This window comes from Bos mutus, chromosome 10 (genome assembly GCF_027580195.1).
Source record: "Bos mutus isolate GX-2022 chromosome 10, NWIPB_WYAK_1.1, whole genome shotgun sequence".
Classification (NCBI taxonomy): domain Eukaryota; kingdom Metazoa; phylum Chordata; class Mammalia; order Artiodactyla; family Bovidae; genus Bos; species Bos mutus.
Genome location: NC_091626.1, coordinates 23,422,288 through 23,440,257, shown reverse-complemented (window position 1 = coordinate 23,440,257; position 17,970 = coordinate 23,422,288). Strand labels below are relative to the sequence as shown.

General features: G+C 39.0%; 1 protein-coding gene across 4 annotated transcripts in view; it reads left to right on the top strand.

Annotated features, from left to right (window-relative positions):
• The window catches only part of ZNF410 (zinc finger protein 410), a 42,356-nt gene that overhangs the window by 16,440 nt on the left and 7,946 nt on the right, over positions 1-17,970 (top strand). For all 4 annotated transcript variants that reach the window (XM_070377533.1, XM_005893809.2, XM_070377532.1 and 1 more), the window contains 6 exons: positions 1,499-1,634; positions 4,967-5,185; positions 6,407-6,598; positions 10,141-10,291; positions 10,751-10,932; positions 15,097-15,186. In XM_070377533.1, the coding sequence (XP_070233634.1) occupies positions 1,499-1,634; positions 4,967-5,185; positions 6,407-6,598; positions 10,141-10,291; positions 10,751-10,932; positions 15,097-15,186 (970 nt within the window). The remainder of the gene's footprint in view (positions 1-1,498; positions 1,635-4,966; positions 5,186-6,406; positions 6,599-10,140; positions 10,292-10,750; positions 10,933-15,096; positions 15,187-17,970) is intronic.

Below are 17,970 nucleotides of genomic sequence, written 5' to 3'. Positions count from 1 at the left end.
TCTTTGCAACCCCATGAATCGCAGCACTCCAGGCCTCCCTGTCCATCACCAACTCCCGGAATTCACTGAGACTCACGTCCATCGAGTCAGTGATGCCATCCAGCCATCTCATCCTCTGTTGTCCCCTTCTCCTCCTGCCCCCAATCCCTCCCAGCATCAGAGTCTTTTCCAATGAGTCAACTCTTCGCATGAGGTGGCCAAAGTACTGGAGTTTCAGCTTTAGCATTGTTTCTTCCAAAGAAAACCCAGGGCTGATCTCCTTCAGAATGGACTGTTTGGATCTCCTTGCAGTCCAAGGGACTCTCAAGACTCTTCTCCAACACCACAGTTCAAAAGCATCAATTCTTTGGCGCTCAGCCTGCTTCACAGTCCAACTCTCACATCCATACATGATCACAGGAAAAACCATAGCCTTGACTAGATGCACCTTTGTTGGCAAAGTAATGTAAATACTAGTTTGTTATTTTTCTATTACTAATTACTTTCTCAAAAATTTAAAACTTCAATTCTTACCTTTTATGACTTTTTATATTTGTTAGTTTTGGGGCTTCCCTTGTGGTTCAGCTGGTAAAGAATCCGCCTGCAATGTGGAAGACCTGGGTTTGATCCCTGGGTTGGGAAGATCCCCCGGAGAAGGGAAAGGCTACCCACTTCAGTATTCTGGCGTGGAGAATTCCATGGACTGTATATGTATAGTCCATGGGGTCGCAAAGAGTTGGACACGGCTGGGAAGCTTTCACTGTCACATTTTTTTTAAATAAGTATAAATTATTATACATTTAGATAATGACAAAATTTATTTTTGTATGGCATATATATGTACACATATGTAAATCTTTACTACCACAAACCATGTTAATTTTGTATATATTAATATAATTATATTGATTATATAATTGCATATATTAATAAGTTTTCTTTTTAAATGTGATTAAGGGATTTAAACATAATTTTTATTCATTTTTCTCATTCTAATTTTAGAATATTTGTGTTGTTTAGTAGAAAGATAGCTAAATTTGGAATCATGTTACCTAAGTATGAAGACTGACACTGCTCCTAACTAGTGATGTGACCTTGGACTAATGACTTAGCGTCTTCATCTTGATTTCTTACCTTTAAAATACATGCAATTTTACTGAGTTCAGTGAGGATTAAAAGAGCCAATACACAGAAAAGTGCTTTATAAGGTATATTATAATCATACATATTGTTGCAGTTGAATTTGTAATAGCCACCATTTATAATTATAATTATTTTTATCATTTCTCTGTTTTGTGAAAGGTTATTACTTTCCATATCATTCAATTTTTGTCTAGAATAGAACATTTGATAAAAATATTTTGTAGTTAATCTGGTTTTTCTATGAATAAGGCAGATAGTAGTGAGCAATCAAGACTTAATTCAATACGTAGTCTCCTTTTGGTAAATTCAGAAGTTTAGATATATTTCTGAGAACTTGTATTATTTGTTGTCTCCACATCCCCCTCTTCCTCTTCAGCTCCTGGTACAGTTTGTTCAGAATACGTCCATCCCCCTGGGACAGGGGTTAGTAGAATCAGAAGCTAAAGACATAACTTGCTTGTCCCTACTACCAGTGACTGAAGCCTCAGAATGCAGTCGGCTAATGTTACCAGGTAAAAATTAGTGTCATCAAAGATAAGCTAAACAAGACTTAAAAGAACTTAGCCTGCTCTGTGGTGGTGGAATGGGATAACTGCCTTTATAACTGACTGGTAGAAACTGTAAAAATTAGAGGAGTCATGGCGAAAGGCAACCACGGGAGTCATAGTGCATTGGTAGTTTATTTGTTTAATTTTTTGGCTGTGCTGTTCAGCCTGTGGTATCTTAGTTCCCCAACCAGGAATTGAACCTGGGTCCTCAGCATTGAGAGCATGGTGTCCTAACCACTGGACTGTCAACCCCCTGTACCGATAGTTTAAGTCATAAGAACAGATATGAACACCCATAGAGTGAGAGTGAGAAGAAAAGGAGACCAAGGCAGAACTGCATGGAACTTAAGGTACCTATTCAAGGTACAGGGTGAGGCAGGAGAGCCTGTGAAGGAGGGAATAAAAAGAGGCTAGAGCAATAGGAGGAATACTGACATGAAGTGCAGGCATGGAACCCAAGGGAATGGTCAAGTTGACAAATGCTTCTAAGAGGCTAGTGATACAGGGACCATCCCAATGAGATGGGCTCCCCTCATAGCTCAGTTGCTAAAGAATCTACTTGTAGTGCAGAAGACCTGGGTTCAATTCCTGGGTCTGGAAGATCCCCTGGAGAAGGAAATGGCAACCCACTCCAATATTCTTGCCTGGAGAATTACATGGACAGAGGAGCCTGGCAGGCTACAGTCCATGGAGTCGAAAGAGTTGGACTAAACCACCACCAGTGCCATAGGATCAGTGAAGTCATTATTGCCCTAGGCAGGACATGTTCCTTGGAGAGGGAATGGAAAGCCAGGCTGTAGCAGGTTGAGATAGCACTGCAAGGATAAGTCTAGTTGAGGAAGTATACTTTCTAAAGGTTGTCTTGCTATGGGAAGGAAAAAGAGAAGGACATAGAGTAGATTAAAGAGTTAAATTTTTTTAAGATTTGAAATATTAGAGGGTGGTTTTGTGTTAACGGGAAAGAGGCCATTAGAGAAGCCGTGAACAGAAAGAGCGGGTGATTGGTAAGGAGGCTCCAGGAGAGGTAGGAGGAAGTAGTAGAATGCTGAGCATGGGTAGTGAGATTAGCTTTGTATGAGGAGGAGGAGATCCCACCACTTGACTACCAGCAAGGAAAGCATTATTTTTGGATGCAATGAATTCTTTATTTTCTGGAAATTGAAATATTTAAAATTTGGAATATTAATGTTAAATCAGGGGAGTGTCATCTGTTGTGACAGCTTATTTGTTACAACATCTTTTGGTAACTATCCTCTAGTGGTGTTCTTTTCTCTTTGATTTTTTTAGTTTTCCTCTCTGATTTTTGAAATGACTTAAGGGCAGATATATTCAACCAGTGTTGATTTAAAGTGTTTCTATCTAGCTCCTATCTTTCCCACATCTTCCATCTCTCAACTCCCATTTTTCTACTGGTGTGTTGGTAGTCTTTCCAAATCCTTGTGGATTTTCAATATGTAAAAATTTCCGTGTGATAATAAGTGTTGATCTTCATTAGGATTTTCCCCCTAAATTTTCTCTCCTAATTTTAATTTATTGGATAAATATTTTTTAACAATAATGAAGTGAAAACAGAAACAAGAGCATCCATATTCTTTTATACATTACCTTCTTTTAGTTTTAACTTTGATTTAAAATATTTTAGACAGCCAGATATAGATAATAGTAAAGGAAAACCCAAGCACTCACCTCCCAGCTCATGAAACATATTATTAGAAACACAAACGTATCTGTACGTACCTCGCTAACCTCATTCCCCTCCCTCCTAAATATGTGTGGATATATAACCTACATATTTTTAGTTGGGATATGTGATAGACACAGAAAAGCACAAAACTATATGGATATACATTTTGAAGAGTTATTAAGGAAGGAGATACCTACCACCCAGTCAAGAAGGAGAACATTGCCAGGTTTCAGGCCTTCCATGGGTTTCTCCTTGATAAAGAAAACCTCTGTTCTTCCATATGTCACCACTGTCCTCAATTTTTTAACAATTAATTCTTTGTTTTCTAAGTCCTGGAGAAGGGAAAGGCTACCCACTCCAGTATTCTGGCCTAGAAAATCCCATGGACTGTATACTCCGTCGGGTCGCAAAGAGTCAGACATGACTGAGCGACTTTCACTTCACTTCGCTTTCTAAGTTTAATCCCCCAAGTCTCATTCCAGAAAATAAAGAATTCATTGCATCCCAAAATAATGCTTTCCTTGCTAATAGTCTTGTGGACTTTAAATGAGTGGAATCATATGAATGTATCTTGTTGTACCTTTCTTCTTTTACTCTATATTTGTGAGATTCATCCTTGTGTATGCTGTGGTTTGTTTGGTTTCATTGCTGTATACTGTTCTATGAGTATATCACAACTTATTGATCCATGCCACTGTTGATGAATGTGTAGCTATTTTCCAGCATCATATTATGACAAACAGTGCTGCTATGAACTGTATTTAAGAACAGGCTTTTTGTGTGTGTGTGTGGTAAAACATATATAGAATAAAACTTACCATTTAACCAATTCAGTGGCATTAAGTTCATTTACTTTGCTGTGCAACTTCATTAGGCTTTAGAATGGCAGTGTTGTGCCTAGGCTTCTACTTTATTCCTATAATCTTATCGGTTATCTCCTTCAAAAAAGAGAAGAATGTAACCTGCATTCTATGAAGATGAATGAAACCCCTGAAAACATTGGATGCTTTAGCACAATAGTGTAATTCCGCATTATGTTGCAATTAGAATCTTTGGAAATTCATTCCCTCCCCTAGAATAAAGCTCTAGAAGCAAGTCTTCTGAATTATTTCTTTACATCTGGTATAAATCCAGAACCCTCATGAAACATGTTGATGATTCTGTACAGTTTCAATTGTGTTGCAGGCTGTGATTTTTCCCTTAGTAACTCACCAGACGTCTCAAATGCATGTTATAAAAATTAAAGAGTGGCATCTTTTCCCAAGAAAAACAGTTTAAAATTTAAATCCTATTCTTGAGTTAATATTTACTTTGCCTCAAAAGGACAAAGGTCTGTAATGTCCAAATGTGGATGGTTTTTATTAGTTACTGCCAACCGTCAGAGGAGTCTGCCCCTCACATTTTGACTGATGTCCTTTAGAGCTTTAGCTGTCTTTCACACTCTGTTCTTTTCTGAGGCAGATTTTATATTCATAAAATGAAAATGCTATCTGCTCCTATAAGGGTGTTAGTTTCTAAGTGATGTTACAAGGGTGTTAGGTACTGTGTATCAAAATGGTGAACTCCTTGGAGATAGCTACTACATAAAGCTGTGGTATTTTCCCTTTACTAGATGATACTCCAAATCATACGAACTCCTCCAAGGAGGTTCCTTCCTCGGCTGTGTTGAGAAGCCTTCAGGTGAATGTGGGTCCAGACGGAGAAGAGACGAGGGCTCAGACTGTACAGAAGTCTCCAGAGTTTTTGTCTACTCCAGAGTCCCCTAGCTTGTTGCAAGATCTACAGCCAAGTGATAGCACTTCTTTTATTCTTCTTAACCTAACAAGAGCAGGTATTCTTTATATTTTTCTGACCTCTACTCATGCTTAAGAAAAAACTTGGAGGCAGGGCAGGAGGGTGGGGAGGAATAATTAACTTAGTCATACTTAAAATGGAAAGAAGCTATTATTACTATTTTGGAGAATTGGTATAGTTTGGTGATCAATTGAACATATAGAGGAAAAAGGCAGACTCTAAGATGACTTAACATTTTCTTGTTCGGGGGAGTTAAGTGGTATGTTTAGCTAGATGGTGCACACAAGAAAAACAGGATGGGGGGAGAACGATTTGTGCCTGTTGATGTTGAGATTTCAGAGGAACACTTAGGAGGAGAGTTAGAAACAGGAATCCAGAGTTCTAGAGAGGTGTGGTGTGAAATAAGTAGTTTCTAGTGCTTACCAGCATTTGGGAGGTATATGAAACAATGAGCATGAATTCTTTGATTCAGGAGTAGTCTAGGAGCATAAACAGAATCGAGGGCACATCTAGGCCCCTGAAAAAAAATTTAAGGGGGTGATAGAAGAATGGAAAAGAGCCAGTAGAGAGGGATCAAAAAAACTGAATGAGAATGATGTGGGGGAAGCCACATTTAGTATCTTTTCTTCTGTAAATCATACCAAATACTACAAATTGGGCCAGTGAGATGAGGACTGGGAAGTGTATGTCTGGTGAACTTAGCAAGAGCAGTTGTTACTGAGGTAGGAGAGATGGAGCCTAGAGTTAAAAGAGGTGGGGAGTGGACAGCAGGTGAGAAAGTAGATACACGAGTTAGAAGTTAAGAAACTTCAAGAAACATGACTTTGAAGGAATAGGTGAGAAGGTGATATTTAGAATCATACTTGAGATTTTCTATAAAAAAGAAAAATGTGGGAGAGGCTTGAGCTTAGACAGATTGAAAGGCTGAAAGGGAAGCTGTAAGGTGGCCACTAAGGAGGAATGGGTTTGAAGGTGGAGAGGAAATAACTAAAAGATAGGATTGGATCCTAGAGGTAAGGGTTAGCCGGGTTGCTAGGAAACATACTTTGCTTCTGAAACAGGAGGAGGTAAGATAAAGACTAGTCTCTCAGCTGGGAGTAGAGAGTTGATAACCTAATCTTGGATGAGAACAGAAGCTTGAGGGGTGAGATGTGAAAGTCTGAAATAGCTGATTCAGGACATGGAGAGTTTCTGAGCCAGGGTCAATCAAAGGGATTACTTCATGGTTAACTTGCATATATCCTCTTGTTTCTTCCAGGTCTGGGCTCTTCAGCCGAACACTTGGTATTTGTACAAGATGAGGCAGAGGATTCAGGGAATGATTTCCTCTCCAGTGAGAGCACAGACAGTAGCATTCCCTGGTTCCTCCGGGTTCAGGAGTTGGCCCATGACAGTTTGATTGCTGCTACTCGGGCACAGCTGGCAAAGAATGCAAAAACCAGCAGCAATGGTGAGACCCCTCTGTTATTTTCCTTTCCAGTATTCTATTCAGAGATTTTGGTAAGACACTGGCTATCTTTTGAGTTGCATATAATCCAGATTACTTTATTGGTGAGAGCAGAAGGCTAGAAATGTGTAAATTGCTTATCTTATTTTCTATAAAATAACTCAGCCATGACAGGTTCATATGCAGAGTCAATGAACAATTGTCAGCTTTAAATAATATTACCGAAGCCTTTTTAACGGAAAAAATTTTTTCACAGATCTTGGTGTTAACTTCAGTTGATTTTGTACTGTTCTTTATACTTAGAGATTTTGCACCATTATGAAATCAAATGGCTTTATCAATAGACATAAAACTATAAAACAGATAAAAATGAAATTAATATTAAATCAGTGTGGCAGATGGCAGTGTTTCACTGAAACTAAATTGTTGCTCATGGCAGTTCAGCAGTTACAAGCTACCATAGTGCTGCTTTTAGGGGGCAGGCAGGGCAAGGAGGGTGGAGCCAATTCATCAGAAGACCTCTGAATATCCAAATAGGGTATAGTGTGGTTTTTCTTGAGTTCAGCATGCCTGTACTGTTTACTCTGGGCCACTTTTTCTCTATTTAGTAATTTTCAAAGTGTGGTCGCTAGGTCATCTGCATCATCAGTGGTTTAGAAATGCACGTTATCAGGTCTCATCTTATTGAATCAGAAACGTTTTTAGTAAGCCCTCATTATAGTTATGATGCATGTTAAAGCTTGAGGACCATGGCTCTATACAAGCCACTCCTAAAACACTGCAAAACTTTTGCCATAATATTGTTTGTATTAGATCTGCCTCTGTATTTTCTCATTAACCTGTGACAATTAAGGTAATACAACAGATGGTTGAGGTATATGTACTGTCATTACCACAAACATACGATCAATTTCATCTAGGTTGAAATACAGAAATATTTTAATTTTGTATGTGGTGCTGTATATCAGGAGTCAGCAAAGGGCCAGATAACCACCCGTTTTATAAAGTTTTATAAATAAAGTTTTATTGGAACACAGGCATGCCCATTAGTTACAGATTGTCTATGGCTGCTACTATGGCAAAGTTGAGTAGCTGTGACAGAGACCGTGTGGCCTCAAAGCCCATAATATCTTCTGTCTGGCCCTTTACAGAAGAAGTTTACTGATTCCTGCTCTATACAATACTACTTTCACTGAAAATTTTATCCCAAATGCAAAGACCTTACCTACATAAATGTAGAGTCTTTGAAGTGTTTACAGTGTTCTTCAATATGTACAATGTAAGGTGTATTGAATTTCTTTGTCTCTCTTGCTCTTTTGTTTGGGATAGTGTGCAAAACCAGGTCATAAGACAGTTCTGCAAACAGTGCTTTGTTTTCAAAAACAAAGTAGTTTAGAGAATACTTCTTTGGGAAACTTTTTAATGACTTAAATACAAGGCAACTCACTCTTTTCTGAAGGATTTTCCCCCCTATTTTATGATTATATCTGTGCAAAATTGAATGCACGAAGCCCTGTCACTGGTTTAAATCTCTGCATTAGCATGGGTTTTTATAGACCTTTTGTTAGAAATTAATTAGCTGGAGTTCTGGAGTTACTGGAAAATTTTCTTTATGGTATATGCACTTGTGTGCTGTCTGAAATTTATCCATGTTTTGATTAAGCAAACAAAAAAACTGTGGGGCAGTATTTAAAAAAAAACAAGTTAATATTAACTAGCAAAAGTCATCTTAGGTTCTGCTCCAACCTGGGAGCAATTAGTTCTACAGTTAGCATTTGGTGAAGTACAGCAAGGAAAATGTAAGATGGGAAGAAAATAATATTAATAGATGGGAAAGATACTGCCTTTGATCAACTGTCAGTTTCCTGGAAGTATGGTAGGTATAACGTATTATCCTACTCTTGACAGGGTTTTGACAGGGGAAATATGAATCTTATTCCTAAGGTATTTGTAATGGAAAGATAAACTCCATATTTTTATAACAGAATTAAGTGGCTGTGAATGTATTTCTCTAATGATGTCCAAAATCAATGCAGACAGTGACTGCAGCCACAAAAGTAAAAGATGCTTGCTCCTTGAAAGGAAAGTTATAACAAATCTAGACAGTGTATTAAACAGCAGAGACATCACTTTCCCGACAGAGGTCCATATAGTCAAAACTATGGTTTTTCTAGTAGTCATGCATTAATGTGAAAGTTGGATGATATAGAAGACTGAGCACTGAAGAACTGATGCTTTTGAACTGTGATGCTGGAGAAGACTCTCGAGAGTCCCTTGGATAGCAAAGAAATCAAACCAGTCAATCCTAAAGGAAGTGAGCTCGCTCAGTCGAGTCCAACTCTTTGCGACTCCATGGACTGTAGCCCACCAGGCTCCTCCATCCATGGGATTCTCCAGGCAAGAATACTGGAGTAGGTTGCCATTTCCTTCTCCAATCCTAAAGGAAATCAACCCTAAATATTTATTGGAAGGACTGGTGCTGAAGCTGAAGCTCCAGTACTTTGCCTACCTAATGCAAAGAGCCAACTCATTGGAAAAGACCCTGATGCTGGGAAAGATTGAGGACAAGAGGAGGGGGCGACAGAGGATGAGATGGTTGGATGGCATCACCGACTCAATGGACATGAGTTTGAACAAACTCAGGGAGATAGTAAAGGAGAGGGAAGCCTGGCGTGCTGTAGTTCATGGGGTCACAAAGAGTTGGACATGACTTAGCAACTGAACAACGACAAGTGGTTGTGAATGTTTTTCTCTGTTGATGTCCAACTATGTATTGAAGAAAATGAGAGAAAGGATGCACCACCTGCTAATCTGGAATTTAAAGATATAGTTAACTAATTTCATTTAAATTTAAGGAAGTCACTGCAGTGTATGTTCCTCTCCTCGCTTCTTTTTATTCTACTGAACAAAAAACTTGATCAGGTACTATCTCTAACTTTAAAAAATATGATTAGAAATTTTAAAATGCACTGAGTTTTTGCATTCTTAAATATTTCTTAACTGAGGAGGAGTGGTACAGGTAATGAGAAGGTGATTCTTATTCTCTAGAGTGACAGAAACAGCCAGAGTGACTTCAGGAGATAGAAATCTTAGACTGGTTGTCTACAAAAGAAATTACTACCGTAAGTCCATGATTAAGCCAGACTGACTGCTCCTTCTTAAAATACAGGTTTTGATTACCTAGAGCATCAGGTGATCTTCTGTAGGACTCTACTTCTGGTGTCGCCATACCTGCTTCCTCACCAATGTGTAATGCAAAATAGGTTGATTGCAGCTTTTTTTTTTTTTTTTTTTAACCGTTTTGGATAATTCTTATGTTTGTCAAAGAGGCCTAGTCTCATTGCATTTGGTAGTTCTGTGGAGTAAGTAAGGGGCTGGGAATGCAGAGCACAATCACTTTCTATTGTTAATTGATTATACAAAGATTTCTGGGGAAGGTGAAGGTAGATAAGTGATTAATGATCACTAGCAGTGGTTTTATTGTTTGAACCAAAGTATCTGAGCAGAATCCTTCCCTGGATTACAAATATGTGACTCTGTTACAGGAGAAAATGTCCACCTTGGTTCTGGTGATGGGCAACCCAAAGATTCTGGGCCCCTTCCTCAAATGGAGAAGAAGCTCAAGTGTACAGTTGAAGGCTGTGACCGGACATTTGTGTGGCCTGCTCACTTTAAGTACCACCTCAAAACTCATCGGTGAGCAAACTCGAAATTCCATATATGGAACTCAGGAATGTTGATGTTTCTGAAGGAACTTGACAGAAATCCCCCCACTTGACAGATTAAAGGAAAACAGGGGCTCCAGCTCACTTGTGGTTAAGATGTCTTTTGTTCTTTAATAGAGACATTTGCATTGTCTCATTTACCTTGTTTTTGACAAATATTTAATAAGACATTTGTCACCTAAATGTTTTAGAGCAAGAGTTCTCAAGATCTCATCATAAAACATAATTTCTTGGAGAACTTAATAACACATAAGCTTAAACTCTACTCTGAACCTGTAAATCAATGTTTTCAAGAAGTAGGGCATCTGTAGTTTTAACAAACTTAAAGTGATTCTCATACATCCAGATTTGGGATTTACTATCTGTTTTGAGAGTCAATAGGAGCTTTGACTTTCAGGCTTTGTTGCTTACTTGATTTTTTTCCCTCCAGAAACGACCGCTCCTTTATCTGCCCTGCAGCAGGTTGTGGGAAAAGCTTCTATGTACTACAGAGGCTGAAGGTGCACATGAGAACCCACAATGGGGAGAAGCCCTTTGTGTGCCCTGAGTCCAACTGTGGTAAGCAGTTCACTACAGCTGGAAACCTGAAGAACCACCTGCGCATCCACACAGGTGTGTGCAACCTCAGCACTCCCACAGGCCGTCTGCTGCTTGGCTCAGCGCTTGCTGGCTGTCCTTAGTAGGTGAAGATTGGGGTTGTTGCTAGCACTCTGAAGATGAAATTTCTTTTTTTCAGATGCCTCAGGGCACTTCTTCGTGAGAATGAACAGTTTGATTTCTGCCTCTAGTAGCCTTAAACAGAAAGGGGATATAAGGCCTTCTCTAATAACAATGATTTGATGAGATTTGGACAGAAGTGAGTCTTTCCAGATATCCTTGAATATTACACAGTTTTAATTTTGGTCATTAACATTTATTGAGTTACACAAACCACACAGATCCTATTTTAGGCACTAACTGGGGTAAGGTGAGGGGAAAAAGAAAAGCTAAGATTAATCCCTGACTTTGAGTTAACTTTTTTGTTAGAACCTCACAGCCTGAGAAACAGAATGGAGAAGGGCCTTGTTCTGGGGCAAGCAGCATGTTAATATCAAAGGAGCAGAATAAAGATACCCTGATTTCTTAATCTAAAAGTTTAAGGGTGACTTTCCAAACCCCTTGACCAACCTGTTCTAACTGTCTTGCCAGAGCTTAATCATTGAACTTAAACTACTACCATAGGATGTGTAACTATTCTTCCCACTTTCTTGATACTTTCTTGCTGTCTTCTCTTTCTCTTCCTTGTTTATTCTTGCCTTGCTAAAATGACAGCAGGTACAAATAAATGCCATTTAGAAAGTGAAAGCCAAGGTGAAGCCACATGTGTTCTGGGGATTTCCTCTAGATTGACATTACCACTGGGATATGTTTTAGGAAAGAATAGCTCTGTTCTCAGCTTGTTCTTGAAAGGATAAACTATTCTTGCTCCAAGAAAGCAGTTTGAATAAAAGAACAAGAAAAACATCTAGCTGAATAGCTAAGGAAAGTAGAATTCACTATGCCTTATTAAATTCAGTAACCTCTTTATCCTTGTGCCTCTCATCTTTGTAGCATTTGATAAAACTGAACATCATTTATTCAGTGTGTGACCTGATTTTCTCTCTTCATTTTGACTCTTGCTAGCTCTCCCTTGTTAATCCAGTTGTGTACCAATTTTAAAATTTTGAGTTTCTCCCATTTTACTCGATATGGTCTCTTTGCAGTCTCAGGCTTCAATTTAATAATTTCTTCCTGGATGCCTCACAGATCTGAATCTCAATAATTAGCATAGTAATAAAAATTAGCATTTGTTGAGGCAATTTAATGTGTACCAAGCACATACACATTGTCTTATTTAATTTTCAAGGTACCTTCATGCTTTAGATATTGTGTTTATTGATGGAGACACAGAAGGATAGAGAGTTAAGGAACTCGTCCAATATTATGCAGCTCGGAAATGGTAGAGCTGGGATTTGAATTCTGGTATGACCCCAGAGCTCTTCCAAGTATTTTATTTTTAAGTGCTGACAATGCATTTTATCTCAGATGTCAGAATTGACTTCAACTCTTTTTTAGTAGTAACGGTAGTAATTAAAGCTGCCAGTTTTAGTGGTTTACTGGGGAGACTGCTGTGTACCAGGCACTATGCTTAATATATTTAACTTGTATCTTTTCATCGAATCCTCAAAGTAATCTTTTGAGGTTGTATTATGTTAATTTTATAGATTTTAAAAAAACTCATTCTCAGAGATTTTAAATATTTTCCCTATACTGATAAGTGGTCATGGCAAGACTGGGACTCAGGATTAACTGGCTCGTGCTCTCTAACCATTCTGCAACAATGTCTCTTGAACCTCCAGTCTTCTTTATCTCAGCAAAATCACCATCCACTCAGTTTCTGAACAGGAAGGCCATCTCACCTAAGCCAGCTTGATGAAGAGATTTGTGCCACTAGATTCTGGTGAATCGTTTTTGAAATCCTTTTTTTCTAAGGTTCTTGAGTTCATCTTGTTAAACATTTAACCTTATTTATTAGCTGGAATTTTCTGTTTTCCTGACATTCTATCATATATATGAATATATTTTTTACTCATTTGGCAACTTTTGGAGTGCATAGCATTCTGAGGTTAGTGTGAGTATACAGATATGCTTTCCAGAAAGTTACAGACCACTGGGAAATCATAAGCCTTAAACTGTGTGGTACAGTCTGAAAGAACAGTGCAGTCTAGAGCTGTGCTCCTTCCTCCATCAAGGCCCAGCTCCTGTCTTGTCACCATGCCAGCCTTACTTGCTGAATTTCCATGTTTCTCCTTTACTCTCTCACACTGTCACACTCATAACAGTTCTGATACCAGATGTGTTTTCCTAAACCGAACACCAGCTGGGTGTCTACAGTTGAACAACTGAATTCTGACACTATCTGAAGATAGCGTCAGATCTCACATGCTCAGCCTCACAAGACTGCCACTTACTTCAGATGTCAGTTTCAACCTCAGTCTGACTTGGCTACCAGTTGGAGGTTCCCATGACAACCTCCTCCCCCACTAGGGATTTGATTATTTGCTAGAACAGCTCACAGAAATCAGCGAAACGTGTTACCAGTTTATTAAGTAATAAAGGATATGATAAAGGATACAGATGAGTTGCCAGATAAAGAGATGCATGAGGGTGAAGTCCAGAAGAGTCCCAAGCATAGGGGCTTCTGTCCCTGTGGAGTTGGGGTATGCCACTTTCTTGGCACATAGACCTGTTCACCAGCCCAGAGGCTCTCTGAACTCTGTACTTTTGGGAATTTTATGGAGGTTTCATCACGTAGGCATGATTCATCATTAACCCATTTCCAGGCTGTCTCTCCTCTCTGAAAACTGGGGGTGGAGCTGAAATTTCCAAGCTTCTAATCTGGTGATTAGCCCTCATCCAGGAGCCCACCAAGAGTCATCTCATTAGAACAAAATACATTCCTATCACCTAGGAAATTCCAAGGGGTTAGGAACTCTGTGTCAGGAATCATGATCAAAGACCAAATATTAGAAGAGCAGATTATCCTAGTGGTGTTATCACTGAAAAAATTACAAGGGGTTTAGGAGCTCTGCATTAGGAGCTGGGATCCAAGACTAAATGTTAGAACAAAAAATTATAGCACCCCTGTGTACAAGCGTTTAAGAGCTTTGTGTCAGGAACCAGGGGCAAAGACCAATATATATATATATACACACACACACTTACTTCACACTTATCATTTTCTGAACTTGCTCTGGCACTCTCATTTCAAGGCTGTGCTCATACTAGTTCTTGTCCTGAAATTTCCTTTCATCCTTGTCACTTTTTAAGAGCAACTTAAATTCAGCTTTTTAAAAAAATTTAACCACAGTAGGAATTTCTTCCCATTATAAATACACATAAGCAGTTTTTTATAAAGAAATTTATATTAAAGTTATTTATGAATATGTTTATTTCTCACTAGGTTGTGACCGTTGGGAAATATAGACTGCATCTCTGATTTTTTTCATTTTTTATTTTGAAATATTTATAGATTCATGAAGAGTCACAAAAAAAGTACAAAGGATTCTATTTGTGCTTCACCCAGCTTCTGCCCAAAGTGCCGTGTAACCATAGTGCAGTATCAGAGCCAGAAAGTCAATAATACTGTCAGGCTTCAGTTTTCACCATGCATCTTTCATTTTAAAAATAACAATAATGTAGAAAATGAGAATTACAGAAAAGCACAAAGGAGAAAATAAACCGTAATACCACTATTGTGATATAACTACTGTTAACATATTGTAACAGGTTTTTCTGTATATCTCTGACTAGACAATTGTTTTTATAAGATGGGATTGTGTAATACCTATTTTATAAGCTTTAAAAATACGTATTCTTAATCTTAAAACCGAATCTTAAAGAATTGATGTAAGGTAAAAATTCTGAGAGCATATACACTGTTTTCTTGATTTTTCTCAGAAGGGATAGGATCACGTAAGAAGGTGGTTCAGTGCAGCTGGGGCTCAGTCCATGAGGAGGGAGAAGGAGGTATTATGTTCAGAGGCAGCCACTCTAAAGAAAAGGAGGGTGGCAGGGTGGAGCTGTGTACCAGAAGATCACTGAGAGGTGATACCTGCTGGATAGTCCAGTTGAAATATATAGCATGAATTCAATAAATCAGAGTAAGTGATTGAAAACAGGAAAAGATTGGTGGGAAAAGAGAATAAAAGTCATTTCATCAAAAGACTGAGTCTTTATCTCATTTTCTGTCTCTAGGAGAGAAGCCTTTCCTTTGTGAAGCCCAAGGATGTGGCCGTTCCTTTGCTGAGTATTCTAGTCTTCGAAAACATTTGGTGGTTCACTCAGGTACCATTCATAGATTTCAGGGAAGATGGAGAGCCAAAAGGGTAAAAGGTTGCTCCTGCTGCTGCTGCTAAGTCGCTTCAGTCGTGTCCGACTCTGTGCGACCCCATAGACGGCAGCCCACCATGCTCCCCCGTCCCTGGATTCTCCAGGCAAGAATACTGGAGTGGGTTGCCATTTCCTTCTCCAGTGCATGAAAGTGAAAAGTGAAAGTGAAGTCGCTCAGTCGTGTCCGACTCTTCATGACCCCATGGACTGCAGCCTAGCAGGCTCCTCCATCCATGGGATATGCCGGGCAAGAGTACTGGAGTGGGGTGCCATTGCCTTCTCCGGGTAAAAGGTTAGAGGAGTAGTATAAAGAAATCTAAAGAGAAACAGATGCCTTGCTTTCCTCCCTTTCTTGACAGAATCAGAAATCAAGGCCCCTGATGCTTACATTCAAAGGGTCATATAATCAAGGGGAAAAGAACCTAATTATTATTTTCAGCTGAGCTATTGAACTGCTTTCTGATTGAGACCTTTCTCTGAGGAAATCAATAAATTTACTTGGCAGTATGCTGGGTACTTCTTCATTACATCAGATATGGTACATGGAGTTATTCAGAGACTTGCCAAGGCAGAAGTGAACTCGAAGTAGAGTGAGATTCTGGAATGGAATCAGGAACTTGTTCAAATGGCTAGCCATGGAAAGCAGAGGGAAGCCAGAATGAGAGGAATGGAGAGAAGGAACTATAAGTTATTTGTCATAAAGACAACAAAGCAGTTTAATGGGAGCAAGGGAGTTGGAGAGGTATAATCAGTCAGGGATGTGAATTTCAGAGCTGAGATCCTAGAGGTAGAGCAGGGTTTTAATATGACAAATTCTAAGTAGAGGTAGCAAACTAATAGTGGGTTAGATGTGGACTTCCAGGTGTGTTTTGTTTGGCTTACAGAGTGTTTTCATTTTATTCTTTGTTATGTAAAATTTTGTCAAACTTACATAAAAATAGAGAAAAACACTTTTTTATGTAACAATAATGCCGTTACCATAATCTATCAAAATTAACAATAACACCTTGGTTTTATCTCAGACTCAGTCCATGTTTAATTTTTTTCCAGTTGTCTCAAAGACATCTTTTAAAGTGGATTTGTTTAAATCAGGACCCAAAAAAGGTCCAGTTATTGCATTTGACTAAAAAGTCCTGAATATAGATCTGTCTATACTTTCTGATTTTCATGTTCTAGACTTAGAGCACAACAGAGTCAGTCAGGTCCTATGGTTCATCTCACGTTCTGGATGTGTTGGTTTACCTCATTTTGTGTCATTTAACTTGTTCCCCTATATCTCCTAAAAGGTTCAAAGGTTTTGGCAAGGGTATGTTATGTGTGGTTGTATGGGTTTCATTTTGCATCACCTCAGGAGGCACACAGAGCTTGGTTGTCACAGTTGATCAGTTGGTTCAGGTGGTTAACACCTTAATCCCCTCATTGTAACGTTCCCTTGCAACCTTTTGACGTAATGATTTCATCTTTTGAATATGCCTAAATTCGTTACTTCATTGGGGTTATAAAATGTTAATTTTTCTAATTTTGTTATTCACATTTGTTAGCTGGAATTATTCTGTATAATAGATCTCTATTGACTAGGATTATTTGGTAATTTGCACATGAAAGGATACATATGTAATTCTTTTAACTGAGTTTCAGAATAAGAAGTTGGTGCTCTGATTATTTCTAGTAGTGTTACTTTCACTGCTTTTTCTCTCTCTTTTGCTAGTATTATTTTGAATTCACGTGTTTCTATATGTTCACTATATTTCAGTCTGTTATAGTTATTTTTAAAAATTAATTAATTTGGCTGCACCGCATCTTAGCATGCAGTCGTTGATCTTCACTGCAGTATGTGGGATCTTTAGTTGTTGTATGTGAACTCTTAGTTGCGGCATGTGGAATCTAGTTCCCTGACCAGGGACTGAACCAGACCCCCTGCATTGGGAGCTCGAAATCTTAGCCACTGGACCACCGGGGAAGTCCCCATTATACTTACTTTTTAACAGCTTTTAGACCTATAATACCTTAATATTCACCTATTGTAAATATACACATCAGTGATTTTTTAGACAGTATATAGGATTATACGGTCATCCTCACAATCCAGTTATAGAACACTTGTATTACACCAAAAGTTCCTTTGTGCCCTTTGCTGTCAGTTCCTCCTCCCACCCCACATCCAGGCAATCATTGACCAGCTTTCTGCCTCTATAGATTTTGTCTCTTCTGGAAATTTTCTGGTCATTTCACTTAGTTTTTGCTATCTACTACTTAGATGTAGGCCAAGAGTCTTTGACGCTGCCCTAGGTGTGGTTGTCAGGTAGGTAAAATGGAGATTTAGGGTTTCAGACTTGAGGACATACGGGATGGTTCAGATCACTGTGTACAAGAACCACCAGTGTGAATGTTGAAGACTGAGAGTTGTGGCAGGAATTGAGATAGAGGTGTATTATGAATCTAGGGTTGGAATCCTTGAGGATAGTGCATGTCCTTGAAGTTCATGGAAGACTGTATCTGAAAGGAGTAGGAAATCTTCTGTGTCTCCCATGGCCTTATACCAGAGAGGTTGTTTTGTGGAAGCAGCAGTCCAGTGGGTCTGGAGAGCCTCCGAGGCTGGGAGCAGTGAGTATACTAAGCCCACCTGGTGGCTTCCAGCCTTCCCCCGGGGACTGCAGTTGAGAGCCTGGGGAATGCGAGAAGGAGCAGCCTCTTCGTGTTTAGTTTGACATCCTTTGGGCTTCTCCATCTAGGGCTTGA